Source organism: Pongo abelii, chromosome 13, assembly GCF_028885655.2.
Source record: "Pongo abelii isolate AG06213 chromosome 13, NHGRI_mPonAbe1-v2.0_pri, whole genome shotgun sequence".
Classification (NCBI taxonomy): Eukaryota; Metazoa; Chordata; class Mammalia; order Primates; family Hominidae; genus Pongo; species Pongo abelii.
This window is the reverse complement of record NC_071998.2, coordinates 127299783-127319523: the sequence shown is the minus strand read 5'-3', so window position 1 is coordinate 127319523 and position 19741 is coordinate 127299783. Positions and strand designations below refer to the sequence as shown.

The 19741-nt window shown below is 56.0% G+C and overlaps 1 protein-coding gene across 8 annotated transcripts in view; it reads left to right on the top strand.

Annotated features, from left to right (window-relative positions):
- The window catches only part of UBAC1 (UBA domain containing 1), a 34042-nt gene extending 14675 nt beyond the window's left edge, over nucleotides 1-19367 (top strand). For 3 of the 8 annotated variants that reach the window (XM_054520903.2, XM_063714525.1, XM_063714526.1), the window contains 6 exons: nucleotides 268-400; nucleotides 636-744; nucleotides 1379-1601; nucleotides 2813-2899; nucleotides 6213-6351; nucleotides 18836-19367. In XM_054520903.2, coding sequence (XP_054376878.2) covers nucleotides 268-400; nucleotides 636-744; nucleotides 1379-1601; nucleotides 2813-2899; nucleotides 6213-6351; nucleotides 18836-19197 — 1053 coding nt within the window. In that variant the 3' untranslated portion in view covers nucleotides 19198-19367. Of the gene's footprint in view, nucleotides 1-267; nucleotides 401-635; nucleotides 745-1378; nucleotides 1602-2812; nucleotides 2900-6212; nucleotides 6352-10765; nucleotides 11316-18835 lie in introns of those variants that run through there. The other 5 variants (XM_054520905.2, XM_054520906.2, XM_054520904.2 and 2 more) reach the window with 5 other exon arrangements.
- The last annotated feature ends 374 nt before the right edge of the window (nucleotides 19368-19741 follow it).

Genomic DNA, 19741 nt, shown 5'->3' with positions numbered 1-19741 from the left:
CCAGTTGGGCCGACGGTTTCCTCACTGGGCACAGGCTGAGTATCAGGCCAGCACTGGGCGACCATCACCAGGCGTTCCTGTCCCTTTCCACTGGCTTCAGTCCCACCTGCAGGGAGGCTCTTGGCCCTGCCAATCCCCTGCCTGTCTTGCAAGAAAGCAGTGTCATCTCGACTCTCAGAATCAAGATTCTAGGACAGGGGAGCAAGTCGTAGATCCAAGGAGGTTTGCTAGACATTTAGAGAATTGATCTCCTTTTTTTCACCACAGTTCCAGACAGAACTCCGGAAGATACTGGTGTCTCTCATCGAGGTGGCGCAGAAGCTGTTAGCGCTGAACCCAGATGCGGTGGAATTGTTTAAGAAGGCGAATGGTATGAGTCAACCCCGATGCTGCATTCCAGGTGCGGTTCACTGCCGGCCTTGGGGAGCATCTGCAGCTCCACGCGCTGACCGGAACCTCAGTGCTTTATGGAAGCGCTGATGAGGGCCTGGGGCCTGCCTCACCGGCAACTCCTGTTGATATGCCTGAGGGCGGGCAGGCGGAGCTCAGACAGATAATTGCTGCAAATGTTTGTGCTCAGATAAGGCCCCTGAGCCTGAGGCTGGAGCCCTCATGGCCGTGTCGTCTCCCTGCAGCAATGCTGGACGAGGACGAGGATGAGCGTGTGGACGAGGCCGCCCTGCGGCAGCTCACGGAGATGGGCTTTCCGGAGAACAGAGCCACCAAGGCCCTTCAGCTGAACCAGTGCGTGGGGGCCACCTCCTTCCTTTGCTGGAGACACGTGGGGCCTGGTCTTGTGGGGCTCCCACCGTGGGTGACGTCCTCCTACCCTAAACTCTTTGACTGAATAATTTCTAACGTGTGGGGTTTTGAAGAGGTACCTTAAATACATGCCTCCAAAGTGTTTTTGGGGTGAATGTGACAGAACAGTCGTGTAAATTCTCTTTGGGCCATTGTATGAGAACTCAAGGTGAATCCCGTTCATAGCAGGGACACGGCCTCTAACAGTCTTCTCAGGATTCCCGTGTGAGTTACTTGCCCTGCTTGTGTTCAGATCTAAAATGAATAATCTGAGATCCAGGGGCAGCCGGGGGCAGTTCCCCCTGTGCTCCCTATCTAAGCCCTCAGCAGAGACCTCTGGGTCCGCTTGCCTCTCCTTAGACATGGGCTTCTGTTTCTGCCCAGGGTCTCAAGGTGGTCTGAGGCAAGGACCAGAGCTTCAGTCGCACCTGTGTTCATTCAGGTTCTCGTTATAAGGGTCACCAGCTGATGCTGGAGAAGCCACTACCGTAGCAGAGGCTCTTCTTGGGAATAGACAGGAGGCGAAGGCCCCGGTCCGTTAGTCTGGGGGTGTTGGAAAGAGTCTCTTGCCTTGCAGCATGTCGGTGCCCCAGGCCATGGAGTGGCTAATTGAACACGCAGAAGACCCGACCATAGACACGCCTCTTCCAGGCCAAGCTCCCCCAGGGGCCGAGGGGGCCACAGCAGCCGCCTCCGAGGCTGCCGCAGGAGCCAGCACCACCGATGAGGAGGCCAGAGATGAGCTAACGGAAATCTTCAAGAAGATCCGGAGGAAAAGGGAGTTTCGGGCTGATGCTCGGGTATGTGTTACTAGACCTGTCGCCAGGCAGAGTCTCCATGTCTTCCCTTGAGGTGACGCCATGGCAAGGAAGCTGGGGCTGCGTGGCTGACTTTGGGCTGAGCTGGCTCCTGTCCCAGGAGAGAGAAGCTGGGGCAGGGGTTTACAGGCGGGCCTGGGAAATGGCGAGCCTGGGGGCGGTGGGCCTGGGGACCGTGGCCCGATTTTCTGAGCACACCTGTAAGTTATCCTGGCTTGAATCCAGGCGCCCCAGTTTCCTGTGTTGCCACATTCGTGACCTTTTGAAAAACTTGATATTTTACAGTTCCTGCTGACCACTCATCCACAAGCCGCCCCTGTTCAGCAGCCTCTCTGCGGGGTGGGGGCCCTGCCCAGAGATCGGGAGGGTCATTTGCCGTGGGGGGTGTCCGTGAGCGAGGGGCTGCTCAGGCTGCTAGCCGCCTCCATGGCACAGTCTGCATGGCTGAAGGGTCCCTGCGCCTGTGTGTGTGGACCTTCCTCGCCTGCGCCTCGTCTCCCCGTTCTTCCTTCTCTCGTGTTCTTTGATTCGGGTTTTACTTCCTCCTTGGAGGTTTCTGTCTGTCTCCGACATGCTCAGATGGCAGATCTGCTCCATGTGCACGCTGTCGTCTCACGTGTGGCACTGATCGTTTCCTTGGGGTGTGTGACATTGTGCTGTGGCCTCACCTGCGGGGCTCGTGTTTTCCATGGAGTTCCATGTGGCCAGGCTGTAGACATCCACCTGGGGTGATTCTGAGTTTGCTTCTGCCGGTGATGAGTGGGGTCCTGCCCCCCCATGTCCTGCAGTGTAACCCCCGGCTTCACAGCTCAGGTCTTCCCTGCCCAGGGTTCCGTGGAGACAAATGCTTTTCTTTATTTCTTTTAAAATGTAATTTAATGTAAAGTTCTGGGATAAAAAGAAAAGTTTCTATCTGTCACAACCTGTGGCTCCCTGAAGACAAGCCTGGGAGCTGCACTGCCCCCCTGGCTCTGCTAACTACAGTCATCCCTGCACTTCCTCGGCTTTAGGATGCTGAAAACCAAGATCTGTTTCCGTAGAGCTGTGAGGAAAGAAGGTGGACGGAGAGCGTCCGCAGTGCTGTTGGGAGCACCCTCCACTAGGGTGCGGGGAGCGGGCCCCTCTGCACGCAGGGCACTGGTTCCTCGGCCTCCTGCCGCCCCCAGCGAGCTAACGGCTGTGCTGTCCTCTAGGCCGTCATTTCCCTGATGGAGATGGGGTTCGACGAGAAGGAGGTGATAGACGCCCTCAGAGTGAACAACAACCAGCAGAATGCCGCGGTGAGTGTGGGCTGTGGTGAGTGAGTGTGGGCTCTGGTGAGGTGAGTGTGGGCTGTGGTGAGTGTGGGCTGTGGTGAGTGAGTGTGGGCTGTGGTGAGTGAGTGTGGGCTGTGAGTGTGGGCTGTGGTGAGTGTGGGCTGAGGTGAGTGTGGGCTGTGGTGAGTGTGGGCCGCGGTGAGTGTGGGCTGAGGTGAGTGAGTGTGGGCTGTGGTGAGTGAGTGTGGGCTGTGGTGAGTGTGGGCTGAGGTGAGTGTGGGCTGAGGTGAGTGTGGGCTGTGGTGAGTGAATGTGGGCTGTGGTGAGTGAGTGTGGGCTGTGGTGAGTGTGGGCTGAGGTGAGTGTGGGCTGTGGTGAGTGTGGGCTGAGGTGAGTGTGGGCTGAGGTGAGTGTGGGCTGAGGTGAGTGTGGGCTGTGGTGAGTGAGTGTGGGCTGAGGTGAGTGTGGGCTGTGGTGAGTGAGTGTGGGCTGAGGTGAGTGTGGGCTGTGGTGAGTGAGTGTGGGCTGTGGTGAGTGTGGGCTGTGGTGAGTGAGTGTGGGCTGAGGTGAGTGTGGGCTGAGGTGAGTGTGGGCTGTGGTGAGTGTGGGCTGAGGTGAGTGAGTGTGGGCTGAGGTGAGTGAGTGTGGGCTGAGGTGAGTGAGTGTGGGCTGAGGTGAGTGTGGGCTGTGGTGAGTGTGGGCTGTGGTGAGTGAGTGTGGGCTGTGGTGAGTGTGGGCTGTGGTGAGTGAGTGTGGGCTGTGGTGAGTGAGTGTGGGCTGAGGTGAGTGTGGGCTGTGGTGAGTGTGGGCTGTGGTGAGTGAGTGTGGGCTGAGGTGAGTGTGGGCTGAGGTGAGTGTGGGCTGTGGTGAGTGTGGGCTGAGGTGAGTGAGTGTGGGCTGAGGTGAGTGAGTGTGGGCTGAGGTGAGTGAGTGTGGGCTGAGGTGAGTGTGGGCTGTGGTGAGTGTGGGCTGTGGTGAGTGAGTGTGGGCTGTGGTGAGTGTGGGCTGTGGTGAGTGAGTGTGGGCTGTGGTGAGTGTGGGCTGTGGTGAGTGAGTGTGGGCTGTGGTGAGTGTGGGCTGTGGTGAGTGAGTGTGGGCTGTGGTGAGTGAGTGTGGGCTGAGGTGAGTGAGTGTGGGCTGAGGTGAGTGAGTGTGGGCTGAGGTGAGTGAGTGTGGGCTGAGGTGAGTGTGGGCTGTGGTGAGTGTGGGCTGTGGTGAGTGAGTGTGGGCTGTGGTGAGTGTGGGCTGTGGTGAGTGAGTGTGGGCTGAGGTGAGTGAGTGTGGGCTGAGGTGAGTGTGGGCTGTGGTGAGTGAGTGTGGGCTGAGGTGAGTGAGTGTGGGCTGTGGTGAGTGTGGGCTGAGGTGAGTGAGTGTGGGCTGAGGTGAGTGTGGGCTGAGGTGAGTGAGTGTGGGCTGAGGTGAGTGTGGGCTGTGGTGAGTGAGTGTGGGCTGAGGTGAGTGAGTGTGGGCTGAGGTGAGTGAGTGTGGGCTGAGGTGAGTGAGTGTGGGCTGTGGTGAGTGTGGGCTGTGGTGAGTGAGTGTGGGCTGAGGTGAGTGAGTGTGGGCTGAGGTGAGTGTGGGCTGTGGTGAGTGTGGGCTGTGGTGAGTGAGTGTGGGCTGTGGTGAGTGTGGGCTGTGGTGAGTGAGTGTGGGCTGAGGTGAGTGAGTGTGGGCTGAGGTGAGTGTGGGCTGTGGTGAGTGTGGGCTGAGGTGAGTGAGTGTGGGCTGTGGTGAGTGTGGGCTGAGGTGAGTGAGTGTGGGCTGAGGTGAGTGTGGGCTGAGGTGAGTGAGTGTGGGCTGAGGTGAGTGTGGGCTGTGGTGAGTGTGGGCTGTGGTGAGTGAGTGTGGGCTGAGGTGAGTGAGTGTGGGCTGAGGTGAGTGAGTGTCGGCTGCAGTGGGTGAGTGTGGGCTGTGGTGAGTGAGTGTGAGGCTGAGCGAGTGCAGGGAGCCTCACTCACGAGTGCCCGGGCATGGTGGAGGCCGTGTGTCTGTCTGCTTTCACATGCAGCTGGCTGTGTGGCTCTTAAAGTGAGACGGTAGGATAGATGGCTCAAACAGTATAACAATTTAAAAATACAGAGTTCTAGGCTTTGTCTTTTTAAAAGGGTGCCTTATATGTATCTGTTTTATGGATGGGTAATTCGTTCATTTATCTTTTTTTTTTTAATTTTTTTGGAGTCAGGGTCTCACTCTGTCTGCCAGACTGGAGTGCGGCGGTGTGATCACACTCACTGCAGCCTCAACCTCCTGGGTCCAAGCGATCCTCCCGCCTCAGCCTCCTGAGTAGCTGGGACTACAGGCATGCACCCCCATGCCCGGCTAGTGATTTTAGTTTTTTAGAGACGAGATCTCCCTTTGTTGCCCAGGCCGATCTTGAACTTCTGGCTTCAATCAGTCCTTCTGCTTTGGCTTCCAAAGTGCTGGGATTACATGCATGAGCCACCACACCCAGCCCATTTATCTGATTAAACTGACTCTAAGAATGATTCCCGTCCTATGCCTGTGTGCCAGCTGGGCTGATGGAGCTGTGCCTGGGGAGGGCCCTGTGGTGGCCGACACACCCCCCCACCATCCCCCATGCCAGTGGAGTTCGTGGCTCACACCTCCAAGACAGAGATGAGGAGCCTGTGTCCTCATGGCTGCAGCACTACTGACTGCCCATAACAGGACCACAGGCAAGCTGGGCGCTTGGTACATTTGTTAATCACCTTCGCAACACTCCTGGGTGGGCCATGCTAGCCCAGGTAACCGGGGAAGTGGCAGCAGTCAGTGATCTCTGCAACACCAGGGTCTGCAGAGAAAAGCAGACTAGCTCTTCCTTCTCTGGCCTGGTCTGACATGCACAGCAGTGAATCCAGACTGGGTTTGTCTTCATGGTAGGGTCCCTTCCAGTGAGATCAGCCTTGGGGACTCAACAGGAACTCACAGAAAGGTGCAGGAGCTGGCTGGGCACGGTGGCTCACGCCTGTAATCCCAGCACTTTGGGAGGCTGAGGCGGGCGGATCACGGGGTCAGGAGATTGAGACTATCCTGGCTAACACGGTGAAACCCCGTCTCTAGTAAAAACACAAAAAATTAGCTGGGCGTGGTGGCGGGCGCCTATGGTCCCAGCTACTCGGGAGGCTGAGGCAGGAGAATGGCACGAACCCGGGAGGCGGAGTTTGCAGTGAGCCGAGATTGCGCCACTGCACTCCAGCCTGGGCGACAGAGCGAGACTCCACCTCAAAAAAAAAAAAAAAAAAAAAAAAGGTGCAGGAGCCGTCGTGCCTGTTGCTGGTGGCGTCTTGCAGAGGCACTGAAGGCGCTAACAATGGCATTGGTGCTCTTGGCTTTGCAGTGTGAGTGGCTGCTGGGGGACCGGAAGCCCTCTCCGGAGGAGCTGGACAAGGGCATCGACCCCGACAGTCCTCTCTTTCAGGCCATCCTGGATAACCCGGTGGTGCAACTGGGCCTGACCAACCCGAAAACATTGCTAGGTATGTGCGCCTTCTTTATGCTAAGTTGCGGATCGGGGAGGCTGGCTGGTTCCCTTGCAGGACATGTAGGTGCTGTGGAGGCGACACGGAGGATCCAGCGCTGAGGATCGCCGTGCGCTGGCAGCACGTCCTGCCATGCAGGTTGGCATCCTGTGGGTGTAGCCCCGCTACGTCACCGTGGGGCCTGCAGGTCAGGTTCTGATCGTGGTGTGACTGTCTCCTGCGCAGTGACTGACACAGGCTTCAGAAAACCAGTGCCAGTGGCTTTCCAAGGGCCAGCGGGGTGGAGGCTGCGCCAGCAGCTTAGGAGCTCACGGGAGGACAAGGTGTGGTTTGGGCTTTTGCTCTTACTACTCATCAGGGTCTTCGATGGCAGTTGTTTATTTTTATTGTGAGATACCCACATGCAAAAGTGTATATGACGATGTAACTTCAAAGAAGAATAAAACTAATAGTCATGTATCTACCATTCAGCTCTGGGCCTGGGGTGCCCCTCCCCTATGCACCTCATCCCTCCCTCCAGTGTGGCTGTCGCCCTGGCCGTGGCTTACCTCTCTGCTTCCCTGTAGAGTTTTGCCGTATTTGTGTCTCCTCAAACAATCTCTCATTTGTTGCTGCCTTTGTGTAAGTAGAATCACGTTTTAAGCAGGCCTCTGTGACTGACTGCATTCTTTGTGGGGGTTGTGGAGTATTTTGTTGACGGAAGGCACTGGGAACCCAGGGCTCGTTGGGTTGTCTGCATGTGGTGCCACTCCTGATGTTCTTTTTTTTTTTTTTTCTTTTCTTTTTTTTTGGGACAGAGTCTCACCTTGTCACCCAGGCTGGAGTGCAATGGCACGATCTTGGCTCACTGCAACCTCCGCTTCCCAGGTTCAAGCAATTCTCCTGCCTCAGCCTTCTGAGTACCTGGGATTACAGGCATGCACTACCACGCCTGGCTAATTTTTCGTATTTTAGTAGAGACGGCTTTCACCATGTTGGCCAGGCTGGTCTCGAACTCCTGACCTCGTGATTCACCCGCCTCAGCCTCCCAAAGTGCTGGGATTACAGACCTGTTGGTCCCCAGGAGCTGAGTTCCTGGATGTTGGGAGGGCCTTTGCCACCCGAGCAGGCTGGAAGTGTCTCGAGCTGTGATGGCCGTGCCCTGATCTTGAAGGCTGGCCTTCTTTCAGAAGCGTATTGGCCGCCTGTAGAACCTTGGCTGTGAGAGACCTTCCGCTCAGCGTTTGGCCTGCTTTTCTCTTGGATTGTTTTCTTATTCATTGAGAAAGGTCCTCACCTCCTGGATGCTGACCCTTTTCCCATTATTTGTGTTGCAGATGCTGTTGTTCAGTTTCTGGCTTATTTCCTCACACTGATGGGCAGAATCCCATGTTTTGATGTCCTTCAGTGTGTCTGTTTTCTTTTAGGATGTGAACCTTTAAAGAAAACCCTCCATGGCTGGGCGTGGTGGCTCACGCCTGTAATCCCAGCACTTTGGGAGGCCGAGGCAGGTGGATCATGAGGTCAGGAGTTCAAGACCAGCCTGGCCAAGATGGTGAAACCCTGTTTCTACTAAAAATACAAAAAATTAGTTGGGTGTGGTGGTATGCACCTGTAATCCCAGCTACTCCAGAGCTGAGGCAGAGAATTGCTTAAACCTAGGGGGCGGAGGTTGCAGTGAGCTGAGATCGTGCCACTGCACTCCAGCCTGGGCAGCAGAGCAAGACTCCACCTCAAAAAAAAAAGTAAAAGAAAACACTCCTATCCCAAAGTCAGAAACACGTTTTCCTTTTTTTATTTTTTTTCCAAAAATGTTAAAAGTTTCTCTTATTTAAGTCCGTAATCTACCTAGAAGTATGTGTGTGGTATGAGGTAGGGATCTTCTTTGTACCCAAATTCTAAAACTTGAGAATGGTCTTTTGTGAGTTTATTTTTATTCTTAGTGATTCCTTTCACACTGAAAGCATATTCCTCCTAGCTCTCCAGCTGTTTGTATACCTTGGTATATTAGTTTGTGCTGCCTTGGAGTCTGTCCAGTAACTTTTTCTTCTTTTTTTTCCTAATAGAAATAGGCTTTTTCTCTGTCACCCAGGCTAGAGTGCAGTGATGGTGCCACTGTCCATGCAAGATCTGCCCCCAGCACACACACTTGCCCACCTCCATATCATAGACAAGACCTCCATTGTTTTAACTTGTATTCCTTTTGGTTATTAGCAATGTTGAATACTTTTCTGTTGGCCATTGCATTTCTTCTTTTACATATTGTCTATGCATGTCATCTATTTGTTTTCTTTCTTTTTATGGAGACAGGGTCTTGCTGTGTCACCCAGGCTGGAGTGCAGTGGTGCAATCACAGCTCACTGCAGCCTTGACCTCTTGGGCTCAAGTCATCCTCATGGGTAGTTATGACTACAGGCACACATGACCATGCCCAGCTAATTTTTTTGTTGTTGTTGAGATGGGGTCTCGTTTTTTTTGCTCAGGCTAGTCTTGAACTCTTGGCTTCAAGCGAGCCTCCCACCTCTGCCTTCTAGAGTGCTAGGATTACAGGCGAGAGCCATTGTGCCCAGCACATCTGTTTTTCAATTGCAATATTAATCCTAGAGCTTTCTTAATAGCTTCTTGGATATTAGGCACATCTGCCTTTGTTGCATGTTGTAAATGGTTTTTGCTCTCTAATTTTGTGTGGCATTTTCTGACATACAGAAGTTATGATATACAGAAGACAGTCCTTCCTCAGGTTGGGCATGGTGGCTCGTGCCTGTAATTGCAGCACTTTGGGAGGTTGAGGCAAGGGGATCACTTGAGCCCAGGAGTTGAAGACCAGCCTGGGTAACATAGCAGGACCTCCTCTCTACTAAAAAAAGCAAACAAACAAACAAAAATCAGCTAGGAGTGTGGCACACGTACCTGTAGTCCCTGCTACTCAGGGGACTGAGGTGGGAGGATCATTGAGTCCGGGAGTTCAAGGCTGCAGTGAGCCGTGATCACTCCACGGCACTCCAGCCTGGGCAACAAAGCAAGTCGCTGTCTCAAAAAAAAATTAAATTCAAAAAGGAAAGTCCTTCCTCAGATAAATAATCATCTGTGTGGTTTTTCATATTTAACTCTTTTTATCTTTTTGTTCAACTCTTTCATCCTTCCAGAATTTATTTTGCTGTTTATTGAGAGGAAATGGGAAATTAAGTTCCCCGCCCTGTGTGTGAAACAGCTGTTTCGTACCTTATAGTTTGTTCTTTCTGAGTCTTTTTCTGGGATTTTTATTTTTATTTTTATTTTTTGAGACGGAGTCTCGCTCTGTTGCCCAGGCTGGAGTGCAGTGGTGCGATCTCGGCTCACTGCCGGCTCCGCCTCCCAGGTTCACGCTATTCTCCTGCCTCAGCCTCCCGAGTAGCTGGGACTATAGGCGCCTGCCACCACGCCCAGCTAACTTTTTATATTTTTAGTAGAGACAGGGTTTCACCGTATTAGCCAGGATGGTCTCGATCTCCTGACCTCATGATCCGCCTGCCTCGGCCTCCCAAAGTGCTGGGATTACAGGCATGAGCCACCGCGCCCGGCTTTTTCTGAGATTTTAAAGTGGTTTTTGGAGACTTTGAATCAGAACACCAGAGGATTGTTTTAGGGCCTGGGGATTGTCCAATCATGAACAGAGCCAAGCTGGGTTCACTCTGAGCTCTGTGCTCAGCCTTGGGCTACTGGGCCGTGAATGGCTATGAACTCTGTAGTGGGCACTGTCCCTGGAGCCTGTAGACCAGGGGCCACTTATGCTGAAGTGCATCCATGTGTGTCAGGTCAGCATGGAGCCATCGATCCTGGCAGAGGGGCCGGCAGCTGGCAGAACGCGTGCTCCTTCACAGTGGGTGGAATGGAGAGCTTTTTGCTAAAAGCCACCTGTTTAGGGGAAACAGTTTTGTAAAGCTGTTAAAACTCAAGTTTTCATTTTGAAGAAGTGCTGTGTTGCATTTTTAATGTGCTGGTTTTTTAAAGAAGTAATTTTCTGAAGGCTGAGCATTACGTTTTTCCAGTTTGTTGTTAACTTTGCAACAGCGTCTGTGTGTGTCCTTTCTGCATCTGCTGACCTTCTCAGGGTGGGATTGGAAGTGGAGTTGTTGGGGAAGATGACTTTTGAGCCCTGGCGGCTGCTAGACAGCTGCCCAGAGTGGGGGTGCCATGAGCACGCACAGGCACACTGCCCACCTGCCAGAATTGAGTGCATGATTCTCTGTGATCAGATCTGATTTGATGGGCGCATCCGATGGAGTTGGGTGGGTTTCAGCCTGAGAGTGCACACTTAGCAGTGAGCTCTGTGTGGCCTTTGTATTGGAGACGCACCCTCTTCATTAGGAAGCTGCCGAAGAGGAAAGTCACGCCTGTGCCTGTGGGCTCAGTGGGGGCGTGGGCACTCAGGCTGGCTCTGTTTTCCCTGCAGCATTTGAAGACATGCTGGAGAACCCGCTGAACAGCACCCAGTGGATGAATGATCCAGAAACAGGGCCTGTCATGCTGCAGATCTCTAGAATCTTCCAGACACTAAATCGCACGTAGGTGGCGCCGTTCCACTCAGCTGTCAGGCCACAGCAGCCCCCTGGTGCAGCCCGAGACCAGGCAGAGTGGACCTCACCTGGAAACTCACCTTCAGCGCCTCAGCCCTGGACTGTTAGAGGTGCCACAGCTGCTCCCGCTCTCTGATCTTATTGCTTATTAACTTCGGTGACGGTAGTGTGTAAGGCCATATTTTTAGCATCTGACAGGTGTTTACAAAAAAGTGGTTGTCGCACTGGAAAGTTGGAGTGATGGCCTCCTCTCCAGTGCTCCTCTGGGCTCTTGAGTTGCTGCTTGAATTGCCCCGTAGACATTTGCTTGGAGAGTCCACTTGTTATTTGACGGAGATAGGTTTCAACCCAGAGTGTTAATGTCAAGCATGCTAATTTAACTAGTCACTCACAGATGACTTTTCTTTAATAAAGTCCCTTTTCCTATTTCCTGTCTTGGTCTTTTCTTGGTGCCGCACAAGAAACCCGTGCGTCCCTGAGAGGCTGCATCCCTGCAGCTCCGTGCTGGCTGCTCTGACCTGGGGCGGGCGCCGGGGCCACTGCAGCACGTGGGAGGCCTTGTGGCCATGTTTGTTTGGCAAAGCCTCGTGTTGTATTGGGTTTAAGGGACTGGAGCTGAGCCCGTATTCCCGGGACACAGGTCCCGAGCCCAAGCACGGCAGCCCCCTCCTACCTCTGGCCTCTTCCTCCTTTTTTTTCGTTTTAAAAAACATGACCTGTGTCTTAAAATGAGAAAATGAGTTTTGTTTTTTGTGAACTCTGCTCATTATTGTTGTTGGGAGCAGTCAGTTCCGAGCCGTTTGTTTTGAACTTCTCTGCTGAACCAGCCCCCTCCCCTTGCCTTCCCTGCCCACTGGTGTGGGAACCTTAGCTGAACTCTGGTTGCATTTTAGCTGAGTAAGAATGTTTTAGGAAAGTGTTTCTCTCCACACATCTAGGTCTTTTCATTGCTTCTGAGGTTTAGATTTAAAACTAAAGTTAATTTAAACTCTTTGGGCAGAAATATTAAAAATGCTTTTTAAAAGCAGTGAATCTCAGCTGGGCGTGGTGGCTCACACCTGTAATCCCAGCACTTTGGGAGGCTGAGGCGGGCGGATCACGAGGTCAGGAGATCGAGACCATCCTGGCTAACAGGGGTTTAGTGAAACCCCGTCTCTACTAAAAATACAAAAAAATTAGCCGGGCGTGGTGGCAGGCGCCTGTAGTCCCGGCTGCTCGGGAGGCTGAGGCAGGAGAATAGCGTGAACCCGGGAGGCGGAGCTGGCAGTGAGCCGAGATCGTGCCATTGCACTCCAGCCTGGGCGACAGAGACAGACTCCGTCTCAGAAAAAAAAAGGAGCGAATCTCACTTCTTTTTGAGATGGAGTCTCGAAAGAAAAAGATGCCTGTCCCCTACCCTGCCTCCAGGCCACAGGCCCTTGGCCCGCCCCATGCCAGCAGGGTCTAGCCAGCCACAGCGCCCCCCTTACCCGCCATCCTCTTTTGGCAAACTTGCGAGTCGGAAGAGAATGTTCTCCTCAGCGGGTTTAAGAGTCAAGGTTGGGAAATTCCTTCCGAGGAACCTCTGGACAGGTGGGTCCTCAGGACGGCTCCCGGTACTGCGGGCTGCCGTGCTTTCCACGGGTTCGCTGGCTGCGCGGCTCATCTTGCTGTGGCCTCAGCGTCCACGAGGTGGGCGAGGGGCCACACCGACACCTGCCTGATGTGGCCGAGGAGGGAAGCGTGTGCCGGTGCCTTTCCTCGGAGATGCTGAGTTCGCTCCCGTTGGCTGCTCCTGCACATGCAGCTTCTCCAGGTGCGCCTCCTCCGCTAGCCCCGTGTTCTGCCGCGCCCGTCTTCCAGCCCCCAGAGGCCCTGGGGTCGGGGATGCACGTTCTCACTCAGCCCTGTCCTCTGGTGAGCGTGGATCCACATTTTAAGCTGGTCGCGGTTTGCATGCAGTTGTGGAGTTCTGGGTGAGTAAACACCACGTGCTGCCGAGGCCTTCCCAGGGGCTGCGGGCCGTGCTTAGATGGGTTCTGGAGCAGGTCGCAGCTGCCCTGGGGAATGTGGTTTCTGCTCCTGCAGCGGCTGCTGGGGGGTGGGGAGTGCTCTGGGCCTGGTTGCGGTCCTGCCACTTCTCTGGGCCAGGGCATCAGCGCACACATAGGTGAGGCACCATCCCTGTGAACACAGCCTGTGTCTGGCACGCGTATTTTAGGGCTGAGGTTGTATCTTACAAGGTGAAATGAAATGGCCGGCAAACTCTAGAAATTCTTCCTTTACGTAGACTTCAGTTCCATGACCAGTAACACTGCTGTCCATGTGTGCCTTTGCCACAGTGGTACATGAACTAGGGGCAGGCAGCTGCCCAAGCCTGGCTCTGAGCGCAGTTGGGTTCCAGCTGCTGAGGGCCAAGTGGCTTCTCAGCCCATTGGGCCAGGCTGCCCGGCTCTGGGGGGCGTGGGTGCTGGGTCGGGGACCCTGGCTCCCACACAGATGTGCCGATGCACATCATTCTGTTGAGATAAGGGCCATCTGTGTCATTTTGAGCTTCTGTTAAGCCGTTTTTCTTCTTTTGGGGTCCTGTGGAGCAGGACCCCTGGGCAGGCCCCCGTGGCCATGCTCAGGGCTCTAGACCAGGGTGTGACGCTGAGGCAGGTCACGTGTGTGCCAGGGAAGGTGGAGGGAGTTAGATCGCTCACTTGGCCAGCATTCCCTCCTGCTCTGGTGTCCGAGCTTGGCGATGACACACGTGTTTCCTTGTGGAGTGGGATCACGCTGAGATTCCAGGACAGTGTGGGTCAGCCGCTGGAGGGGTGACTTCCCCTGAGATCATGTGCTCAGGACATTGCTGCGCCGACTGTAGGCACCGTCCACCCAAGCAGGGGATTCCTCCCCCCAGGCACAGAGACAGGTGGCCCAGCCTCTTGGGCCACTACAGCAAGATGGCATGGCAGTGGGACCTCGGGTGAGGAGTCTGAAGAGTGGGGTGGGGCTCACTGTCAGCTGGTGGAGACTGGGGGGCTCCAGGAAGTACTGGATGTGGGAGAGGCTGGGGGTCCACCAGCCCACATCCTTCTCGAGGTCAGGGCCCTGCTCTGTCCCGTTTCAGGGCTGGCTGGTTGTGGAGGCACTTGGAAACACTCGCTGGAACAGGCAGGTGGGAGGTGGGGCCGGGACGGGGAGCATGGGAGCCATAGACCGCAGGAGCCCGAATCCCAGAGGACATTCCTGCTGGGGGTGTGGGGACAGCACCATCGGGCGCCTCAGTGCATCCAGGGGGCAGGTGGGGCCTGCCTGGGTCAGCCTCAGCCCAGCTGTGGGGTTTGCCCCTGTGCCCTTCGCTGCCCTTGGAGGCGTGCTCGGTCCCACGGTAAGGCAGGAGGATGAGCTGCCATTTGCAGGGTGTGGGGTGGGCAGAGCATTCATGCGCTGGGCACAGCCTCAGCCAGAGGAAGGGCATAGTCAGCGTTCTGGGCCCAGCACAGGCTGGAGAGAAGGAACCCCCATGTGCAGATGTGGCCGAGCCTCCTAACCGTGAGAGCACCACCCAGAGACAGCATGTGCCCAGCGGTGCCCCCGCACCCAGGGGCTCTTTCTCGGGTTAGGGCTGGGAGTTGGGTGTGGCACCTGCAAGCAGCTTTCTGTGCCCAGCGGAGGCTTGGGAGGCACAGCTGCCTCCAGGTGAGGATGCCTGGTGCCTGGCTGGGGACTGACTCCCAGGCAGAGAACACAGCCATGTGGCTCTGGGGGACAAGGGTTTGGATGCTGTAGACTGGGCAGGGCTGGGGGCAGGTGTCCGAGGCAGTGAGTAGCTCTTCGAGGTTCTCTCAGAGCTCGCTCTGGTTTCCCGCCTGACAGTCTCCCCTTGAACAGCTGCACTTAAGTGAGGTCCACCCTTGCCCCACTCCCAGGCGGGCTCGCTGTCCTGGCACACGAGGGAGCCTGTGGGAGTCCCCTGTGGGGTGGTGGGAGGTGGTGCCTGCATTCCGGGCTCCCAAGAGCTGGCTCCCTGCAGGGGAACCTGCCAGTGCACCCCCGGCGCTTTCCTGGGATCGAGTCTCCGCCAGGGATGTCTCCTGGCTTGGTCCTCAAGGGCCTGCCAGCCTCATACCCCGCAGGGCATGGTGGGCTCTCCGAGGCCAGGCAGGGCCTTTTTGATGGGTTCAGCCTAAGCCCAGGGCTGGCAGGGCCAGGGCCTGCGGTCGGGCTGCTCATCACCCAGCAGTCGCTGGGGAGCATGGCTGAGTGCCCTGTCCCCAACTGTCACTGTCCACACAATTGGGTGTGAGCCCAGGGCTTTCTTTGGCCAGCAGGTGCCCCACTCTCTTCTCCACATTCCCAAAAGGGGCTCCCTTCACCCACAACCTGTCCTTAGGGGTTCAAAATGAGTCCCAGCCTGTGTAGGGCCCCAAGTGTGGTCCTCCCACGCCTCCCAGGCAGCCCCCGGGCTGTGGGCAGGCTCTGGCGCCAGCGGGGCATGAGCCTGGCTCTCCCCCAGCAGTGGGGTCTCTGTCCACCCTGCATCGTGCCCAGCCTCCCCCAGGCAACTGCGCTCTTCCTCTCAGCAGCCATGCGCCCCCTGGGCCGTGTGGCCTCACTCCTGCCCTGCGCTTGGCCTCTCTGTGGGGTGGGCGGGGATGCCCACCCTCCCAGTGCCACCTCCCGGGCTCCTGAGAACTGTGAGCCCCATCCTGGGCTGGCCTCTGCTTCACCCAGAGGCTGTAGACTGCACAGCCCAGGCACGTCCCCTTCCCCTCTGGGGACCTGGCTGACCCCTCGTGGGTTCCTGAATGACAAGGGCCTTGATCCCAGACTTGTGAGGGCCCTTCCAGGTTCCTGTCAGAGTGGACCCCACCCACACCCAAGAGCACGCTCCTGCCCTGGTGTGAGCCTCGGGTCCCAGGGCCACAGCCAGGGGTCAGGGCCACTGCCGACGGCCGTGGTGGAGCAGGCATGGGACCATGAGCCCTGTGGCCGCAGCGGCTCTGCAAACTGGGAGTCCTGACAAAAGCTCTGGGACCTGCACCCCTGTCCTTGAGTGGAGATGGATGGAGACAGGAGACCTGGCATCCAGGCTCTGCCGCACCAGGCACTGCCATGGCAGGTCGGGGAGAGCCTGACTTCCAGGGCCCAGCCGCAGAGTCTAGAGAAATGATTTTACCCGGGCTTGGGGGGTCGGGGGGACACAGGTGCCGCAGAGCAGGAGGTGTGGTCAGGTGGGGCCTTGGCCCCAGGGCCTGGGGCCTTCCCACCCACAGCACTGGCTCTGTCACCAGAAAGATCCTCCTCGAAGTGAGCTCGGAAGCGGACTCGCCCAGAGGGCAGGGGTGGCAGCTGTGGGGCTGTGGTACACTCTGCCTGCGGCGTCGCCCGTGTGTGGTTTTTGAGGTGTGTGTGTGGTGGTGTGGTGTGCATGCGTGCTCTGTGTGCATGCACAGGCGTGCATGTGTGTGTGTGTGTGTGTGTCATCCAGGGGAGCATCACAGGGAGGCCAGGCGTGTGCCCAGCTCCCCAAAGAAGGCCTCCTGGCTTCCCTTCCGGCTGTCCCGTGGCTCCTGTGTGACGTGACCGGGGCCTCTGGTCTGGACTGGCAGCTCTTGGCCCCCGGTGGGGATGGAGCAGCTCCAGGGTGCCTGGGACCAGGCTGGCACTGCTGTCGGAGGCAGTAGGATGGGTGCAGCCCCTGGGGACAAGGACAGGAAGCAAGGCCAAAGGCGCCTCCAGGACAGGCCAGGACAACTTTTTGGCTTCCACGCAGCCTTCCAGAGCAGGGCCACAATGCTGTCTCTGTTCCATCTTTGGAATGTCCTAGAGATGCTTCTCAGGTGGCCCTGAGTCCTGCACTGGAACCCGGAGAGGCACATCCCCAAGGCCACATTGCCGTGGTCAGAGCAGGTTAGGGCGCTGGGGGATCCCCGCTTGGCCTGCCCAGGAGAGAAGGGGCTCTGCGCGGCCCTGGCACTCGAGTCCCGGAGGAGCCTGTGGCTGCAGGCTCTCAGATCCCCTCCCGTCGGGCGGGGTCTCTGGCACCTCCGCCTCTGACTCACCGGCCACCAGTGGTGTCAGCAGAAGGAGCGGGAGTCCCCGGCTGCCTCAGCAAGGCCCTGTGGTGCCTGCCTGACTCTCAGGGCCTCTCGCTTTTGTCGTCCTGAGTCACCACCACGCAGGAAGTCACACTGCCCTGAGGCGGCTGCGTTGCCAGGAAGCCCAGGCCACTCCAAGAGGCCACATGGATGTGCTCAGGGTGACAGCCAGAATCGACCGCCACAGGTGGAAGTGAGGAACACACTGAAGGCCTCGCTGCGGTTGGGTCACCCGGCCGTTCTCTCCACGGTGAAGTGGAGACCACCATGGCACTGGGCCCCGCCTGGGTTCCCTTCCCGGAGCCCTTGAGTGCGGCACGATAAAGGCTGTGTGAAGCTGCCACACCTGGTGTCACTGGTCACTTGGAGTCACTGCAGCACCAGCTGCAGGAGAGGGCCCAGCTCAGCTGAGAGGCCGCTTCCCATCCAGACTGGAGGCAACTTTGTTGGAGAGTTTTCCAGCCTGAGACGGATGCAGGGGAATTTGGAGACTGGTCCCAGCCAGGGTGCATCCCAGTGCGTGGTGGGGGCTGCCCCAATCAGCACGTCCCGCAGTTCCTCACACCCTCTGGCCACTGAAGACCTGAGGCCAGCCTAAGGAGGGGCCTACAGGGCTCTCCTTGTTTTTTTTTTTTTTTTTTTTTTGAGGCGGAGTCTCACTTTGTCACCCAGGCTGGAGTGCAGTGGCAAGATCTCGGCTCATTGCAACCTCCGCCTCCTGGGTTCATGCCATTGTCCTGCCTCAGCCTCCTGAGGAGCTGGGACTACAGGCGCCCACCACCACACCCAGCTAATTTTTTTATTTTTAGTAAAGACGGGGTTTCACCATGTTGGCCAGGCTGGTCTCGAACTCCTCATCTTGTGATCCGCCCGCCTCAGCCTCCCAAAGTGCTGGGATTATAGGCGTGAGCCACCACAACCGGCCGTTGTTTTTAGGTTTTATGTATTTACTTTAGAGACGAGGTCTCGTTCTGTCACCCAGGCTGGAGTGCAGTGCAGCCATCACGGCTCATTGCAGCCCACAACTCCTGGGCTCAAGCATCCTCTCGCCTCAGCCTCCAGGGTAGCTGGGACTGCAGGTATGCACCACTGCGCACAGCTAGTTTTTAAATGTTCTCTAGAGATGGGGTCTTGCTGTGTTGCCCAGGCTGGTCTTGAACTTCTGGCCTCAAGCAATCCTGCCTCAGCCTCCCAAAGCACTGGGATTACAGGCATAAGCCACAGGGCCTGGCCTCTCAGTGCTTTTTGAGAATGAGCTGCTTTTCTCTTCCGCCCCCAGACCTGAACCTCAGTGTTCCTGGAAACTCCCACGCTTGCATTCTGATGCTGAATTAATCACCGTGTCCCCAGGTGGCTGCTCTTGCCAGCCAAGCACTGAGGCCTCCAAACTCAGTCCCAGGATGGAGGCGGTCGGACCCCAAGCTTCCTTGGGGCTCGCTGAGGGAGGGGATCTGACCCCACAGGCCCTACCCAGGAGTGAGTCCGGGGCCAAGGTGACCCTCGCAGACAGTGGACACTCTGGCTGCTTTCTTCCTATCTAGGCTGGCCCCACCACATCCATGATGTGGCTGCCCTCACCATTAATTGCTTAAACCCGGGAGATGGAGGTTGCAGTGAGCCGAGATCACGCCATTGCCCTCCAGCCTGGGCAACAAGAGTGAAGCTCCATCCCCCACCCCCCAAAAAAAGAACAGCTCTGCTAGGCTGTACCTGACATCCACCAAGCTGTGTGTTCGAGGTTCACAGGTTGGAGGCTCCTGACACAAGTGGGCACCTGGGAAAGCATCACAGTCAAGACCCCCAGCATGGGGGACCTGCAGCCGCCAGGCCACTGGTTGCACAATTCCTGAGCCTGCGGGTTTCTTTCACCCTCTGTAGGTTCAACATGGCTTGGTGTTTCACACCTTGAAACTACAAGAGTGAATCTGAAAATTAGTTCAAAAAGTCAGACGGGTTCACAGCAGCCAAGAGTTGGCGACAACACGAAGCCCATCGGTGGAGGAGTAGGGGGGCAATGTGTGGTCGCCCAGACAATGGGGTGTTCTGCACGCGAGGAGGTGAGTCCTGATGCAGCGACACACGTGAACCTTGAAGCCATCATGCTGAGCAGGACAAACCAGGCACGAAGGTCCACATGTTGTCTTGACTCCATTTCTATGAAACGTCCACAACAGGCGAATCCACAGAGACACAAAGATGGGTGGTTGCCAGGGGCTGGGGGAGGGAGGAATGGGGAGTGAGGGCTGATGGGGAGGGCGTTTCCTTCCAGGGGCATGACAATGTTCTGGAACTAGATGGAGGTGGTGGCTGCAACGCATCGGGAATGAATCAAATGGCACTGAATTGTCCACCTTAACATGGCTGAGTTTGTTATGTGAATTTCACCTCAATACAAAAAATTTTAAAAATTGCCTCTTTCTTTCCAGCTGTAACTTTTGTGATTTTTAAGGCATTGAACCCAATCCCTCCATTTTACATCCTCTATGAACTAATCGATGCCACCAAACTACTAAATTTCATTTCCCAGAAAGTTCATGAAAAACCAAAACTCCAAGGAAGAAAAACTTGAGACCCAAGCTAGTCTCATGTTTTTTATCATCTGTGATTTTTCAAAATTTCCATGCTGGGCTTGAAGTACTGTTAGAGTCAGAACGGTTTATTTAAGCAAACCAATATGCACGTTTTGTCATACAATAATTTCCATATGGTAATACACTTGTTTTTTCTGTTTGTTTTTTGAGACAGAGTCTTGCTCTGTCACCCAGGCTAGAGTGCAATGGTGCG